Raw genomic sequence first — 17,398 nt, forward strand, 5'->3', positions numbered from 1 at the left:
TGTAGCTAGTTCAGCATTAGAAGTCGTAGCTAGCTTAGTAGTGAACAGTAAACAAAAGTTGTTGCTAAATTGAATTTGAGAGCGGATGACAGTTCAATGGAAAGGGTGGGGGTATGGAAGATGCTTGACAAAAAGTAAAAGAATCATTTTTGTCTGTTAAGGTATATTATAAAGTTTCTTATACTATTGATCTATGCCAGGGATGTTAAACTCTGGCCATCCAGCTATGGCGAAACTACAATTTCCATCATGTCTGGACAGCTAAATCTTTAGCTTTGGCGATCCAAGAATAATGGGCATTGTAGTTTTGCAACAGCTGAGGGGCCACAAGTTTGACACCTGTGATCTATGCAATGTTTTCTAAGATGATACTGCTTATTTAATACATTTCTATTATTTTCTTCAGCTATGACAGGAAGCTTTTAATATTTGACACCTATCAAACTCCAGACAAGATATGTCTCAGGGTAGTGCATAGTAATCCTCGTGCCCATGATGCTGGAATCACCCACCTTCTTCTTGTCCGTGAACGTGAAAGCACAAGGTATTAACACTGGCCAAACATTACCACAATTTTAAACGAATACACTATAACATACAGAATGTTTTCACCTAAGGTCTCATGCACCATGTTCACATAGCATGTAAAGAGGCTCATGGAATTCCTCTGACTCCTGACATTGCTGTGGGCACTCCTTGTGGAGATATTCCCTCTTAAAAGCAATGTTCCGAAGCAAATGTACCATCAGGTACATTAGTTTAAGTTTTTTACATTAATACATGAATTTTAAGTTTTTTACAAGAATAGATCAGCGCTGGCTAGGGGATGCCGATGCCGCGGTCCTTGCTGCGGTCTATTCCCGTGCACCGGCTGGGCCTGAAGCACTGAAGGTTGGGCCCACCAGCCCCCAGTGTGACGGCTTCCCCTACCATCTGTGATGTGGCTCCATTAGAATCAATGGAGCCACGTCATAGGGCGGAGGGGTTTTGTCACACTGTAGGCCAGCGGGAGTACCTCCAGTGCTTCAGGCCCGGCAAGTGCCAGGGAATAGACCAGTTCCGTGTACGAGAACCTGATGGTACATTCGCTTTAAAGGGAAAATACTTTAGACATGAGGTATTGTGTACTGGATTAAAATGTATGAAAATAGACGATTCAAACAAAAATAACCAATTGGGTGATGAAGTCATATTATCATCTGGAAAGAAGTCAGCTGTGTTTGACTTTTTCAGGCCAATAGGTGGACGAAATAAGAAGAATCTTGGCACTCACCAAGTTAAATTATGCTTGTTTATTCAGTGCACAAACATCATGGGGTACAGGAGTAGGGTACCCCATGATGTTTTTGCACTGAATAAACAAGCATAATTGGTGATGCTTCCTATTACTGTTTTTGGGACGCTGTCCTACCACTAGCACCACCTCCACAGAGTGCCGTCTCCACCACTATTTACGATACTAGGTGGACGTAAGACCATATGATTGCAAAGTGAAACAAACCACAAGACGAATGTAGCAGCAAGTGAATGCAAAAGCCAAATTTCTGTATGTGTACTGCTACTTTGGGTCTGTACTTGCAGTCAAATGGTCCGATTAAGGTCAAGCAGACTAAAAATACCATCAATATGGTCTGCCAGAATTATACAAAAATAAAGAACTCATATTGGAGTGTGGAAAAATATTTTTCAGTTTTTATTCCTAGGAAATAAACAGAATCCTGTAGTCTTACATTTATTGTTCATAGTTTATAGGCTGCAGTCAGCAGTAATAAAAAAAGAAAGTGCCCTGTGGTATTCATGGCATTCTGAATAGCCCAGTGGTTTTGTCTCTGTGGTTTTGTAAGTGAAATCATTGCTCCGGCCTCTTGTGATGTTGGATGATGTGAAACCTCTGTACCACTGTTAGAATGGATAGATGTGGCAACTTTTCTTAAATGGACTTTGGAAGACGTCCAATCCTCCGATATGTATTACAGTAATATTTAGCACTACATGTCTAAAGAGATGAAATGCATCTGTAGAAAGACTACTCTATATATACATATATATTAAGCATGCTTATGTGTCACAGCTGACAGATATGATATGGTTTGTATGAAGTTGAAAACATAGTACAAAACTAACACAAACATTAATATGATATAAACTTAAAGAGGTACTTTGGAGATATATATTTTTTTTAAAATCAGATTTGTAAATTACTTCTATTCAAAAATCTTCCAGTACTTCTCAACTGTTGTATGTCCTGATAAAAATGGTACATATCTTTCCAGTCTGGCACAGGGCTCTCTGCTTCTAACTCTGACCATGTCAGGGACTGTCCAAAGCAAACAAGGTTTTCTTTTAGGATTTTCCTGACACGGAAAGAGGTGACAGCAGAGAGCACTGTGTCAGACTGGAAAGAATACACCACTTCCTGCAGGACACACAGCAACTGATAAGTACTGAAAGGCTTCAGATTTAAATAGAAGGAATGTACAAATCTATATAACTTTCTGCCACCAGTTGATTTGAAAACTATTTTTTTTCTGGGGAACCCTCTAAAGAGAACCTGTCAGCGTGCATTTACCTACTAAGGTAAGCCCATGTGCAGGTCTTCTCCTGCAAGTGCTGAACAAGCTCTGTGACTGCCAGGAGACAACACAGGTTTCATGCGCATGCACTGTCTAGCCGGACGACTGCCCTTATGTGACATTTCCTTACACAAGAAAATGGGTGGACAGTTACAAGAGCTAAAAGAGGCATGGATTAGAGTGTTTTGGGGGTAAGCGGGTCTCTTTATAAATGACAGAGTATACACTGCATGTATATGTCCTCATTATAATGTTCTTCTATTCCTTTATTTTTGACTATTTAGAATCATTTATAAATTGCTATAGTAATGCCCAGAAATAGCTAATAATAATGATTATCACCTAATAGTTTAAAAATCAGGATATTAAAGAGAATCAATCACCACATTGTGCTGATTAGGTTTCCAGAATGGCTGCACAGACCTCGCAGCCGGGTCTCCCATTGTGTCAGCGGTTCTGTAGCTTCAGGTCCCGTTAAATATCACGTGCACATGGCAGGGGGAGAGCCGTGACTAGTCACATCTGGGCAGTGTTCTAGTCATGGCTCTCTGTCCTGACAGGCAGAGAGCTGTAACTAGGACACAGCACGGATGACTAGTCACGGCTTCACCCCTGCTTCGTGCGTCTGATTTAAAAACAATTTAACAGGACCTGAAGCAACGGAACCGCTGACACGATAGGAGGTCTGTGCAGTCACATGTACGGATTGGTTTCCTTTAAGGATTGAATATATATTTTATCAGTTTGTTGTTTGCATCACTCCTTACAGATTTTTGACAGGCTCTTTTGATAGAACGGTTTGTGTGTGGTCACAAGATGGTAAGCTGATCCAGAGACTTCAACAGTTCACGGGTGAAATCACTGGCATGTGTTATGTTCCTTCTCTAAAAACAGTATGGATCACCTGCGGTAATGGTCAACCACTAGTTCTGGACCCAAGATCTGGGGATATTGTAAGTAAGAAAGTCACGTAAAAATTACTTTAAAATATCCCGATAGATAGATAGATGTTCATAGAAGAAATTGTTGGAATTGAATGAAAATTGAACTATATGCTGCGTTTACACGGAGCGATAATTCGCCCAATCGATTGTTTAACGATTTTGAAGCAACGATTTGGGTTTTCTAACGATCAGCGTTTAGACGAATAAATCGTTAGAAAAATCGTTTGAAAATTCATAAGAAAAATCGTTATTGCAATCGTTTTTTAAGATCACTTAAGCCCATCTTTTACATAGGATAAATCGGGGAAAGACTGTTTACACGAAGCGATCTGCAAATTTTCAGCGAACGACCGACGGCGATTTAAGAACATGTTGAAAGATCAAAATGAACGATTTCTCGCTCGTAGTTTGATCGTTTGGTGTGCGATTATCGCTCAAATGCGATAGTTTATGCAAAAATTTGAACAATAATCGTTCCGTGTAAACGCAGCATTACATATGTAAATGTGATGATGATATAATGTGAGTGATTACAATAAAAAGGCTGAATGTAACTGTACAATTTAATGGAGGGTCCAGTACTCTGTTGGGTCCCCTCTGGCCTGGATATAGACTGGGATATGGTTGGGCATGGAGGTATACAGGTTCTGTGTGGCATTCTGTGCCACATTTGCCCACAGATGTTGCATCTTGGCCTGTAGATCTGCAGACAATAGGTTGCTGAAGTTTTCGCTTCTCTCGGTCCAATAATGCAACCTCTGTCAATGTTTGATAACTGGGCAAAATGTTATTACATTGAATAGGGATATATGCCAAGCCAAAAGGAAAGACTACCCATCTGCAGACAGCTATCTCAGGGTTATTGTATACCAGGGGTATTCTCATCAGCCCCAAAAGCAGTGGTCTAGCTGGTGTGTATATATAGCTACAAGTAGACATATAGAGATAAAGCATATATATATATATATATATATATATATACCGTATAGCATATATAAATATGTAAACTAAAGCTATATATACACCAGACAGACCATTGCTTTTAGAGCAGAGTGGTGATCTGTAACCTAGACGACGAGCTGTTAATGGGAGGAAAAGAGCAGCATATCAGGAGAAGGGGGTAAGTTTTCTAAATGAATGTATTTGCGAAAATCCATAACTTTAGGAGCCCTACATGTATAACTATGTTGGTTGAGGTGAGAATACCCCTTCAATTCTCAATTAGTACTGTTGATATCCAACTAATAACATTCACATCTTTTGTTCTCTCCTAGATTTCAAATTTTTTGGATACTTTTCTAAGCTATGAGGACAGTCCACAAATAAAAAAATTGCTATGCCTTCCTGAGACAAGTCATGTGATTGGTGAGCTGATATCAGCAAAGGGGATAAAAAGATACCTATATATGCAACCAAGCTTTAGGCCATGTTCACATGGCGTAAGACAGCGGCGATTCTGTGACCTGGCCGGGTCACGGAACGACCGGTGTCAGAGAAGATCATCCTGGCTGGTACTGCAGTACCGGCCGGATGATCTTCACTCCTGATGAATTCGTGCGCGCCCGCATCCCAATTCGCCGCTGCACACAATGGAGAGTGCGTCCAGAGTCGCATGCTTCATTGTGTGCACTGACAGGTTTTCTGTGGCTGCTATTCAGTCAATAGCGGCCGCAGAAAGCTGACACCTCATTTTTTTTGCGGCGCCACTAGGGATACCGGCTGGAGTGTATACTATGGGGGAAATGTATCAACTTGCGTTCCGGGGGGTTTTCGGCGGAAATTGCCGATTTGTGCAATATTTTATTCGCAAATGGGCGATTTGCGAATAAAATATTTGCAAATCGGCACTTTCCGCTGGGTACGCCGGGTACGGGGTGTGAAGGGGGCGGAACGGAGGGCGCAGACTCAGGTCCGCGCGATTCACCATCTGTTCCGCAAAAAGATACACCGAAAACCTACTCCAGCCCTCAGCTGGCGTAGGTTTTGGGCAGTGCGCACCAGAGCGCACAGGATTTATGTATTGGCAGTCCACCTCTACATAAATCCCCGTAGCGCAGGAGATGCGGGGACATTTATAAGTCCGGCGTAAAAAATCCCGGACTTAATAAATGTCCCCCTATGTGTATACACTCCGGCTGGGATTCCACAGACGGCAGTACTACCTAAGTTACGTAGTAATCACGGCCATTGTTGCAAATCGACAACAACAGTCGTGATTATTATGAAACTTAAGTGTGAACATAGTCTTAAAGCGCACCTATCATTCTGTGACCGCAGCAGGATGCACTGTACTAATGCAAAGTAATCTGTAGTATAAAACACTAAATGGAGATAGGGGAGCATCAGCATCTATAGAAAAGAAGTATAATGGTTTTATCTCCATGTTTAGGTTCAACAAGGAATCAAGTGGTTGTGTGGAAGTACCACAATGCAGGTTGTGTCACCATACTGCATGCAAAACACCCCCTAGAATGCCTCTCCTACAGTAAGTGTGCACTTTCTTCAATTCACATGAACCAGTCTATAGACCCCTGGTTTTTTAGATGTGTATCACAATTATAGTAATAGCTTATTTTCCTTAAAGCTGTGAATGTACTGCTTTATAGGGCTTTTTTATTGACATACTTTTTACATCGGTTCTTTTTACATATTATTTGTCAAATACCTTCCATACATGTGCCAGATAAGGCTGTCAAAAAGCATCAAAATACCTTTCTTTATACTGTATAGAATTGTAGACATGTCAGTGTGTGTCTATACATTGGCATGTGTCACAGCTTTCTGTCAAAAGTACAGGTACAGTGGTGCTTGGATTACTAGCACAATTCATTCATAATTCATTCCGGGACCGTGCTGGTAATCCAAATCACTCTTAAACCAAAGCAAATTCTCCCATAAGAAATCATTGAAATGCAGACAATTGGTTCCACATCCCAAAAATATTTTTTTTATTCTGAATAACATGTAAGACAAATTAAAAACAAACATTTAGAAACAGCTAAATATGTCATAAGTTACTGTACAATATAACATTAAGCATGTGGAGAATAATGTATAGTAAGTGCATAATCCAGAAAAAACTGCTGCACTTTGTAGATACAGGATGGAACTGCAGATCCCCATAATGCAGTAGTGTAGTACAACAGGCTAGAATAGAGAAGCAGGGCTCCTGTCAGAGGTCTGTGTGGTCACTTGGAAGCAATGGGGAAGGGGTGTGTTCAGCATGGACCAATCAGAAAGTGAGAAGTGAGGAGGACAGTGACAGAAACATTTCTATACAGCAGTGTGTATAGCTGAGTGTAACTGCAGGCACAATATAGCAGCTTTGTGTATAGCTCTGTGTAAGTGAAGGCACATTATAGCAGCAGTGTGTATAGCTGAGTGTAAGTGCAGGCATATTATAGCAGCAGTGTGTATATCTGAGTGTAAGTGCAGGCACATTATAGCAGCAGTGTGTATAGCTGAGTGTAAGTGCAGACACATTATAGCAGGGGTGAAGAGGATGGGAAACACAACACAGGGGTGAACAGGATGGGCTGACAGACGGCAGGGAGCAGGAAGGAATGAGCGGGGCAGATGTAGGCACATAAATACAGCACTCTCTGTCCGGGAAGAGAGGGGTTAGAGCTAATAATAGCTACAAATGATACATGGGCAGAGCCTTAGGCAAATCATGTGTATATCATTGTGTCACCCCATTGCTCCTTGCCTCCTGTTCTTGATGGACAGGTGGGTATGCATGCAATCACTCTCTCTAATTCTAAATAAAAGATATGAAGACAGCCAGGTATATGCACTTAACATTATTTATATCAATTCATTTGTCAAGCGGGAAAGAAATTACTGCTACTCTTCACTGGTGACAGCAGTGGCATTGTGGAAAAATGGAAAAGAAATGATCTGTCTCCCTTTACATACAGGTATGTTTTACACTGAAATGTCAGATGTTAAATGGTTAAGAACTTGCAGAATACTCTTATTGTGGCATTCCGAACACTTCAGTGAAGGATTTAAAGGGGGTACCCAGACTTCGAAAAACATGGCTACTTTCTTCCAGAAACAGTACCACTCTTGTCATCAGTTTGGGTGTGTCCAACCAGAGGACAGGTGTGGCAGTGTTTTTGCAAGAAATAGCTGTGGTTTACTAGCCCTGGACAACCCCTTTAACAACACTGGGCCCACTGCGAATATGATTCTGAGAGTTCAAAGGGACTGTACAATACATGTCCACCTTTAATCTCATCTTCACACCCCATTAATTTTGCACTGAAGATTTTCAAAGCAGAAGTCATTTTCAAAATGGGTGCACCCTTGTATAAGTAAAAGAGTTAAAGGAGAAGTCTGGCCAGACCCAATTTTTTTAGCAAGTGCTGGGTTGGGGTAGGATAAAGGAAATACAGTGCTCTTACCCCCCCTTCCCAAGCACTAATGGCTGCATACCACTGCTCCTTTCCCCGGCTGCTCTTGGTCTCAGTGGGGACCTGGGTCGTGACGTGTGAGGTCCGCTTGGCCAGTCAGAGGGCGTAGTGGGGTCCCACCTTAGCCGGTGACTGGCTGAGCGGACCTCACACGTCACAACCTGGGTCCCAGCTCAGATCAGGAAGCGGCCAGGGACCTGGGGACCAGAACAGCAGGATGTGGCCACCAGCGCTGGAGTGGGTAAGGTAGGAGAACCTTTTTTCCTGTATCCTACCCAAACCCAGCACTTGCTAAAAAAAAAGGTCTGGACAGACTTCTCCTTTAAAAGTCTCCACTAAACTCTATGCATTAGATAATAACTAGGAAATGTTATACAGTTTTGTTAATATCTATGGGTCCCCAAAGCCTTTACATGGGAGTTCATATAAAGAAGCACCCCCTCCTGCCATATCTAATTTGTGAAGCATTTGTGAAGATAAGTAAACTGCTAGAACAGTCTGTAGATTAGAAATGTATGAGACTAGTAATTATCACTATATTTTATTATATAATTAGTACTCATTAAGTGGAGGGATGTACATTAATGGTCAATACATTTATATGTGACTTACATGCTATATATTGTCCTGTATTCTGACATCATAAGTGTGCTTCCTATAGCAAAGAGTCATACAACATGGAAGACACCAGACCAGAAAGAAGGGGGTTGCGATATCTCCTACGGAAACAAATAACAGAGCAGATCAAGAGGCCTCAATCCAGGATTCAGCGACCAGGGACTGCAGGGGTACTGAGAAAAGGCATAATATTAAATAATCAGAGACCTCCTACCAGCCAGAAAACTTTCTGTGGATATACAAAGTAAGAGTTTAATATCTATGCATTATACTATAGGTTGTAATATTGATAGGATATGAGTGAACCAGCCTCATCAACTGAAGGTCTTTAAAGGTGAATCATTCAATACACTATGGTGCTATTATAAGGGCGACATAGTAGAGGAACAGGTCTGTTCTATTTTTCAAAAAACACAAAATATTGTATTGTTTGGTTAATAGCAGCTATGATATCATAGATATGAGTCTGTGTATTCCCAACTGCACACAATGGAGCGTGCGGCCGGAGCCGCATGCTCCATCGTGTGCACTGACAAGTTTTCTGCGGTCGCTATTCATGTCAGTTTCTTGCGGCGCCGCTAGGGATCCTGGACAGACTGTATACTATGTGTATACACTCCAGACGGGATTCCATAGGCTTCAGCACTACGTAAGTTACGTAGCAAATAGCCTAATAATATGAAAAAAGGATATTGGATTTGCCATTATAAAACACACAATGTACCTAGTGGTACATTCGCTTTAAATAATCGGTTAGCCTTCATCCTAAAAGGGAATTTGCATTTTTTTGTTAGATATTTGTTATATATTTCTGTTACATACTTGTTATGGAGCCTCCAGGGATTCTTTTGATTCCTCCTCAGAACATCCACCTGTTACTCATCATAATAGGTGGGCAGGGAGTTGGAGCGTAACAAGTATGTAAGAATAGGTTTACACATCCTGTTCTGGTATTTTTTTTTTTTTCAGTATTTTTTAGCTAACACCAAAAGAGGGGCCAAAACCTAGACAAAGGTGCAAATCTTTCCATTATAGTTTTTCTCTGTGTTGGTTCCATTCCTGGTTTCGGCTAAAAATACTGACTAAAATACTGTCTTTCTATCCAGCCTAATAGTAGTATCCAGGCACATTTATAAGTGATTTCAATATATTTTTGTTGTATACTGTAAAAGAGGAATTTTACACTTAATTGTGGTGCAAATTCTTTAAGGGGTTAAAGACATGCATATGGGATGTAATGTTATTAGAGATGAGCGAACCTCGAGCATGCTCAAGTCGATCCGAACCCGAACGTTCGGCATTTGATTAGCGGTGGCTGCTGAACTTGGATAAAGCCCTAAGGCTATGTGGAAATCATGGATATAGTCAGGGCCGGCCTTTGGGGTGTGCGACCTGTGCACTTGCACAGGGCGCCTCACTCCCGGCCAGCTAGGGGGCGCTCTGGTAGACAGAGAGCTGCACTGCACATCTATGGACGTTAGATGTGCTGCCTGTCTGCTAGAGCGCCCTTCCTGCTGGCCGCCCGTCCTCTTTCATGCCTGGTGGGCTTGCTGAGGGCCCCTGCTGGATTGAGGAGGCTCCAGCAGCTGCCAGACAGAGGGAAGAGACCGGCTCCATCCCCCCTCCCCCTCCTGCACTCTCCGTGGATGCCCCCCCTCCCTCTCAGCAGCTCCCAGGCTGGACATACCACAGAAGATACAGTGAAGAGCTGTGGCCCCCTCTTCTCTGTCCTGGTCCCCCTCCCCCTGCAGTGATGTCTGCCCCCTCCTTTATACAGCTCTGCAGTCGGTGCAGAAGGTAAGGGGGAAGGCCTGCAGGCTGCAAAGTCATGAGGAGAGGAAGATGGAGATAAGTGCAGGCCTGGAGCCGAGGCCAGCATGAAAAGTAAGTGTCTGTGAATGTCTGTGTGATGGGCCTGTCTGTGTGTGTGTGTACATAGCTCTGTCATGTGTGTGTGTGTGTATAGATAGCTCTGTCATGTGTGTGTGTGTGTGTGTACATAGCTCTGTCATGTGTGTGTGTGTGTATACATAGCTCTGTCGTGTGTGTGTGTGTGTGTACATAGCTCTGTCATGTGTGTGTGTGTGTGTGTGTGTACATAGCTCTGTCATGTGTGTGTGTGTGTGTGTGTACATAGCTCTGTCATGTGTGTGTGTGTGTGTACATAGCTCTGTCATGTGTGTGTGTGTGTGTGTACATAGCTCTGTCATGTGTGTGTGTGTGTGTGTGTACATAGCTCTGTCATGTGTCTGTGTGTGTGTGTGTACATAGCTCTGTCATGTGTGTGTGTGTGTGTGTACATAGCTCTGTCATGTGTGTGTGTGTACATAGCTCTGTCATGTGTGTGTGTGTGTGTGTACATAGCTCTGTTATGTGTGTGTGTGTGTGTGTGTGTACATAGCTCTGTCATGTGTGTGTGTGTGTACATAGCTCTGTCGTGTGTGTGTGTGTGTGTACATAGCTCTGTCATGTGTCTGTCTGTGTGTGTGTGTGTGTGTGTACATAGCTCTGTCATGTGTGTGTGTGTGTGTGTGTACATAGCTCTGTCATGTGTGTGTGTGTGTGTGTGTACATAGCTCTGTCATGTGTGTGTGTGTGTGTGTGTGTACATAGCTCTGTCATGTGTCTGTGTGTGTGTGTGTACATAGCTCTGTCATGTGTCTGTGTGTGTGTGTGTACATAGCTCTGTCATGTGTGTGTGTGTGTGTGTGTGTGTACATAGCTCTGTCATGTGTGTGTGTGTGTGTACATAGCTCTGTCATGTGTGTGTGTGTGTATACATAGCTCTGTCATGTGTGTGTGTGTGTGTGTACATAGCTCTGTCATGTGTGTGTGTACATAGCTCTGTCATGTGTGTGTGTGTGTGTGTACATAGCTCTGTCATGTGTGTGTGTACATAGCTCTGTCATGTGTGTGTGTACATAGCTCTGTCATGTGTGTGTGTGTGTGTGTGTGTGTGTGTACATAGCTCTGTCATGTGTGTGTGTACATAGCTCTGTCATGTGTGTGTGTACATAGCTCTGTCATGTGTCTGTGTGTGTGTACATAGCTCTGGCGTGTGTGTGTGTGTGTATACATAGTTCTGGCGTGTGTGTGTGTGTGTGTACATAGCTCTGTCATGTGTGTGTGTCTGTGTGTGTACATAGTTCTGTCATGTGTGTGTGTCTGTGTGTGTACATAGCTCTGTCATGTGTGTGTGTGTGTGTGTGTGTGTACATAGCTCTGTCATGTGTGTGTGTGTGTGTACATAGCTCTGTCATGTGTGTGTGTGTGTGTGTATACATAGCTCTGTCATGTGTGTGTGTGTGTGTGTGTGTGTACATAGCTCTGTCATGTGTGTGTGTACATAGCTCTGTCATGTGTGTGTGTGTGTGTGTACATAGCTCTGTCATGTGTGTGTGTACATAGCTCTGTCATGTGTGTGTGTACATAGCTCTGTCATGTGTGTGTGTGTGTGTGTGTGTACATAGCTCTGTCATGTGTGTGTGTACATAGCTCTGTCATGTGTGTGTGTACATAGCTCTGTCATGTGTCTGTGTGTGTGTACATAGCTCTGGCGTGTGTGTGTGTGTGTATACATAGTTCTGGCATGTGTGTGTGTGTGTGTGTGTACATAGCTCTGTCATGTGTGTGTGTCTGTGTGTGTACATAGTTCTGTCATGTGTGTGTGTCTGTGTGTGTACATAGCTCTGTCATGTGTGTGTGTGTGTGTGTACATAGCTCTGTCATGTGTCTGTGTCTGTGTGATGTGCCTATCTCTGTCATGTGTGTGTGTGTGTGTGTGTACATAGCTCTGTCATGTGTCTGTGTGTGTGTACATAGCTCTGGTGTGTGTGTGTGTGTGTGTGTACATAGCTCTGTCATGTGTGTGTGTGTGTGTGTACATTTCTCTGTCATGTGTCTGTGTGTACTTAGAAGAAGACATTTAAAGAGAACCAATTAGCCCAACTGGGCTGATATGGTTCCCAGGAGCGCTGTATGAAGCTCCTGCAGCAGCCGCAGGACATACCGGCCGCAGTTGCTGCAGAATATTTATACTGGAGAAAAATGAGTTCTATTCCCCAGGCGCACAACAGGCAGAAGCGGGAAGGTAGTCATCTGGGCGGAGGCCGGAGAGGCCAGTAACGTACCTCTGCCTGTCAATCATCCCTCCGAGCGTGCTGACAGGCAGAGAGTGGTGACTAGACACAGATGGTGAGCCACCCAGGTGACTACCTCCCTGCCTCTGACTGTCACGCACCAAGAGAATAAAACGTGTTTTTCTCTGGTATAAAGCTTTTGCAGCAGCCGCGGCTGGTACGTGCCCCGGCTGCTGCAGGAGCTTTATACAGAGCTCTTGGGAACCATATCAGCCCAATTGGGTTGATTGTTTCCCTTTAAGTTTCATTTCCACTGCAAAAAAAACCTTAGTGTACCTGCCCTTGTATGAATAGACCCTTGGCGTGGAGGCTTATGTGTGTGTCTGCATGTACTGTGTGTGTCTGTGTGTATTTGTGGGTAGCTGTGTGGGGGGCTGGGGTGGTAGTTTGGGGAGCTGAGGGTGGTAGTTGTTTGGGGGCTGGGGGTGGTGATTGTGTGTATGGCTGGAGGGGGTAGATGTGTGAATGGCGGAGGGGTAGTTGCATTTATGGCTGGGGGGCAGAGTAGTTGTGTGTATGGCTGAGGGGTAAGGTAGTTGTGTGTTTGGCGTGGGTAGTTGTGTGCATGGCAGGGGGGGTCGGGTGATGGGTGTTGTCTGGAGGGCAGGAAGCTTTATGTTACTTTAAAGGTGTCGGGGGGGGGGGGGGGGGGGGGGCGCCGAAAGAAAGGTTTTGCACAGGGCGCCATTTACCCTAAGGCCGGCCCTGGATATAGTCATTGGCTGTATCCATGTTTTCCAGACAACCTTAGAGCTTTATCCAACTTCAGCAGCTCCAGCTAATCAAATACCGAACGTTCAGGTTCGGATCGACTCGAACCCGAATCCGGTTCGCTCATCTCTAAATGTTATCATTCCTACTTCTGTATTGGAATCCCTTCTCCTTGTATACTCATTCATGTACATATAGACTAAATCACATATCAGATGCAAATGGGGTGAGAGGAAGAAGATAATAGCTGCTTTAATAATATTGTGCAGGATAAGGGTCCATTTACACAGAAAAATTATCTGACAGATATCTGCCAAAGATTTGAAGCCAAAGCCAGGAATGGGCAATGTTTTTTTGCCCAGGAATTGTATGGCTATATAAAACTGAGTGATCTGACTAAATAACCTGCTATATTTCTTAGGTCATTGTTTAGTAATGAAATGGATATGTTGGTTATGGCTACAGAAAGTGGGGACATTTACCTGTGGGAGTTTGATGATTCCATCTCAGGTCCATTTCAAGAAGGAAGTTTCTCTTTGGATGATGAACAGCATCTAATGGAGGTATTTCACCCCCTTCTTTACCCTTATTTAAAGCAAATGTAACACTAGGTACATTGCTATGACATTTTAACATGAATAGACTGGCATGGGGATGGCAGTGGCACAGTCCTTTTTTTTAACTGCCACCCAGTTCCCACGCAGAGCGTTGGTCTACTTCCGAGCACTGGCTGGGCATAAAGCACTGAAGCCCGCTGTCCTCCAGTGTGGCGATCTCCCCTCTTTGACGCTGCTCCATTGATTCTAATGGAGCCGCGTCACAGGGGGAAGGGGGTTTCATCTCACTTAAGGTCTGCGGGCCCACCTCCAGTGCTTCATGCCCGGCCAGTGCTTGGGAGTAGACCAACGCTCTGCCTGGGAACTGGGTGGCAGTTAAAAAAAAGGACACCCCCGCGCTGGTCTATTTATGTAAAAAAAAACAAAGCCATGTACCTAGTGGTACATTTGCTTTAATTGGGTTCTCATCATACGGTAATCTGAGGGTTCTCCTGGCCTGCTACCTACAGACACAGCAGCCTAAACATGGTGTTCAGTATTAATCTTTTACTTTTTAATTTATAGTTCTACCTTTAGGATAGACCATCAATATCTGACCGCTCTATATATTTAGTAGTGGCCGTACTGGGTTACTGCAGCCCATCTCCAACTGAAGTGAATTTAATATATAAAATAACAATAACACAATACTGTATATACAACATATACTATAACAAATCTATGATATATATATGATATAACAATATAGGCAGTTGCTTTGAAACACTTAAATTTTGCAGTAAAACATTGTCCCTTATTTCTGCAGGAAGATGAAACTTTGTTACCTCAGTTTGCAATGACAGAGAATTCTCTAAACTTAGAAAAAAGTGGTGGGCTAATAAATAAGCATCTAGCAGGTAAGGATTATACTAAAAATCCTCTGGTTGTAACATATAAGCCAAATACGAACTGTCAAGAGGTTTAATAAAACTGCCGAATGCTGAGTGGTAAAGAGTAGTAGATGTTTGGAACACAGTTTCAGCAGATATGGTAGGTAAATCTACAGTGAATGTAAACCAGTCTGGGATAAACAAAAAAGAAAAAGGCAAAAACAAAAACAAAAAAACAAAAAGAAAATAATGTAAGGGTGGACAAGATGGGCCAATAGTCTTTTTCGGCCAACAAAATTTAATGTTTGTAGAAACATAGTAAATAACATAGTGCCTGGATTCATCCTCCTGTGAGTCTGGACAATGTAAGTGACAAATAGATGACAATATCGGAGATGTCGCTGCTATAATATTGTGTAGAGTAGTGTCATTACACTATCAACATAAGGTCCTTTTACACACACAGATATCTGACCAATTTATCTGAAGCCAAAGCCAGGAACAGCTTATCCACAGAGAACAGGTCATAAAGGAAAGACTGAGATTTCATCTCTTCTCAAATCTATTCCTGGCTTTGGTTTCAAAAACATGTCAGATAAATTGGTCAGATATCTCTGTGTGTAAAAGGACCCATAGTTTACCAAATTAGATATTGACTAGATGTTTCGTTCCACTTTTCTATTCTTAAACATTGGGGGAGATTTATCAAACATGGTGTAAAGTGAAACTGTCTCAGTTGCCCCTAGCAACCAATCAGATTCCACTTTTCATTCCTCACAGACCCTTTGGAAAATGAAAGGTGGAATCTGATTGGTTGCTAGGGGCAACTGAGCTAGTTTCACTTTACACCATGTTTGATAAATCCCCCTAGTGTGTCTATTATTGTGTTGAATATGTATATTTTATATTGTGTGCTCTTTAAGTTGCTGTGCAGTAATATTGCCTCTTGTATGGATCAGGTTTTACCTGCAAGAAGGTATTAGCTGGTCATGTGAAGGCAGTCACAGCTCTAGTCGTGGTTGGAAAAGAAAGTGGGTTCTCCACTGTATATCTGGTGGGTATATTTCAGTGAGTACTGTAAGATGTATTATGCTACATGTCATAACCTGATTCTTCTATGCCAAATATTCAGTACATAAAATTTTACAAAGTATAATCAATTATTCATAGATCAGAAGGGTATTTTAGGCACTGAGGCTACATTCACACATAGCAAAAGTGGTGGAATTCTTAGCTGTGGAATGCCGCCAGCCTCCCTGTCATAATGACAGTCTATAGGAGCCGCGCGAGCCTCATTATGACTGGGAGGCTGGTGGCATTCTGCAGCTAAGAATTCCGCCACTTTTGCTACGTGTGAATGTAGCCTAATAGCCTCATGTTCACACTTAGGGGGATGGTGTAAAGTAGATTCTTCTTTTCAATTCTCACGGGTTCTTAAAAAAATGAAAACTGGAGTCTGATTGGTTGCTAGGGGCAACTAAGACAATTCTAATTTACACCAGTTTGATAAATCTCTCCCATAGTGTTTCCATCAGTCTTTTGGTCAGTCTTTTTTAAACCAAAACCAGGAATGAGTTAAAAACACTTAGGGCCACATGTATCATCCGGCGAACGGATGATTTTCGGCGGAAAGTGCCGATTTGCGTATGATCTGCGAATAAAATATTCGCAAATTGGCACTTTACACCGAGTACGCCAGGGGGGCGGAAAGGGGGCGTGTAGTGGGCGGAACGGAGGGCGCGGACTCAGAGTCCGCGCGATTTACCATCCGTTCCGCCCAAATGTACGCCGAAAACCTACTCCAGTCCTCAGCTGGCGTAGGTTTTCGGCGGTGCGCACCGCCGCGCACGGGATTTATGTAGAGGCAGTCCGCCTCTACATAAATCCCCGTAGCGCCGGAGCTGCGGGGGCATTTATAAGTCCGGCGTAAAAAACGCCGGACTTAATAAATGCCCCCCTTAAGCTGTTCAAATGTTTACATTATAATTTTTCCCTGTCAATTACACTCTTGATTTTGGTTAAAAAAATTACTGATTAAAATACTTATGGAGATATGAACATAGCCATAAAGTAGGGTTTACTCTTCCCAGGCTTTATCTCTAATTTTCAGCTGTCCCTGAGCTACTTGTAGAATAGCTGGACCATGCTCTCCTATAGCACACCCTCAGAAGCAGCATTATGGAGGACATTATAGATCAGTACTGAGCAGTACTTAGAAGCATTGTTTTCTGTTCTTTTGAGTAATTAGATATATGTGCTGGAAATGATTAAAATACTAACTCACTATGCTTTTTCCTTTAAAGTCAATGGGGCCTGTGCTTGTCTGTGTACATATACATTGGCATCCCACTTTGACATGTACCAGATGGCAGAAATGTAATGTTATCCTTAAGCTGTGAATCATCAAGCACTGGGGCGAGATCTAACACGTGCTATAAGCTTCGGTGGTCTATCTGTTGTCTCTCTCCTTCCACTCCCACCCGCTTCCTCTCGCTCCCCACAGATTCCTATGGACAGCATCTAAAGTGGTCCTTCAGTGAGCTAATAGTCCATCTCCTCTCTCAAGGTG

General features: G+C 43.0%; 1 protein-coding gene across 4 annotated transcripts in view; it reads left to right on the top strand.

Moving 5' to 3' along the window:
* LOC138774017 (uncharacterized WD repeat-containing protein alr2800-like) overlaps positions 1-17,398 on the top strand; it is a 34,000-nt gene that overhangs the window by 11,902 nt on the left and 4,700 nt on the right. For all 4 annotated transcript variants that reach the window (XM_069954559.1, XM_069954567.1, XM_069954571.1 and 1 more), the window contains 9 exons: positions 407-544; positions 3,343-3,526; positions 4,792-4,882; positions 5,907-6,002; positions 7,347-7,437; positions 8,597-8,797; positions 13,825-13,966; positions 14,766-14,856; positions 15,789-15,883. In XM_069954559.1, coding sequence (XP_069810660.1) covers positions 407-544; positions 3,343-3,526; positions 4,792-4,882; positions 5,907-6,002; positions 7,347-7,437; positions 8,597-8,797; positions 13,825-13,966; positions 14,766-14,856; positions 15,789-15,883 — 1,129 coding nt within the window. The remainder of the gene's footprint in view (positions 1-406; positions 545-3,342; positions 3,527-4,791; positions 4,883-5,906; positions 6,003-7,346; positions 7,438-8,596; positions 8,798-13,824; positions 13,967-14,765; positions 14,857-15,788; positions 15,884-17,398) is intronic.

Source organism: Dendropsophus ebraccatus, chromosome 1 (assembly GCF_027789765.1).
Source record: "Dendropsophus ebraccatus isolate aDenEbr1 chromosome 1, aDenEbr1.pat, whole genome shotgun sequence".
Classification (NCBI taxonomy): domain Eukaryota; kingdom Metazoa; phylum Chordata; class Amphibia; order Anura; family Hylidae; genus Dendropsophus; species Dendropsophus ebraccatus.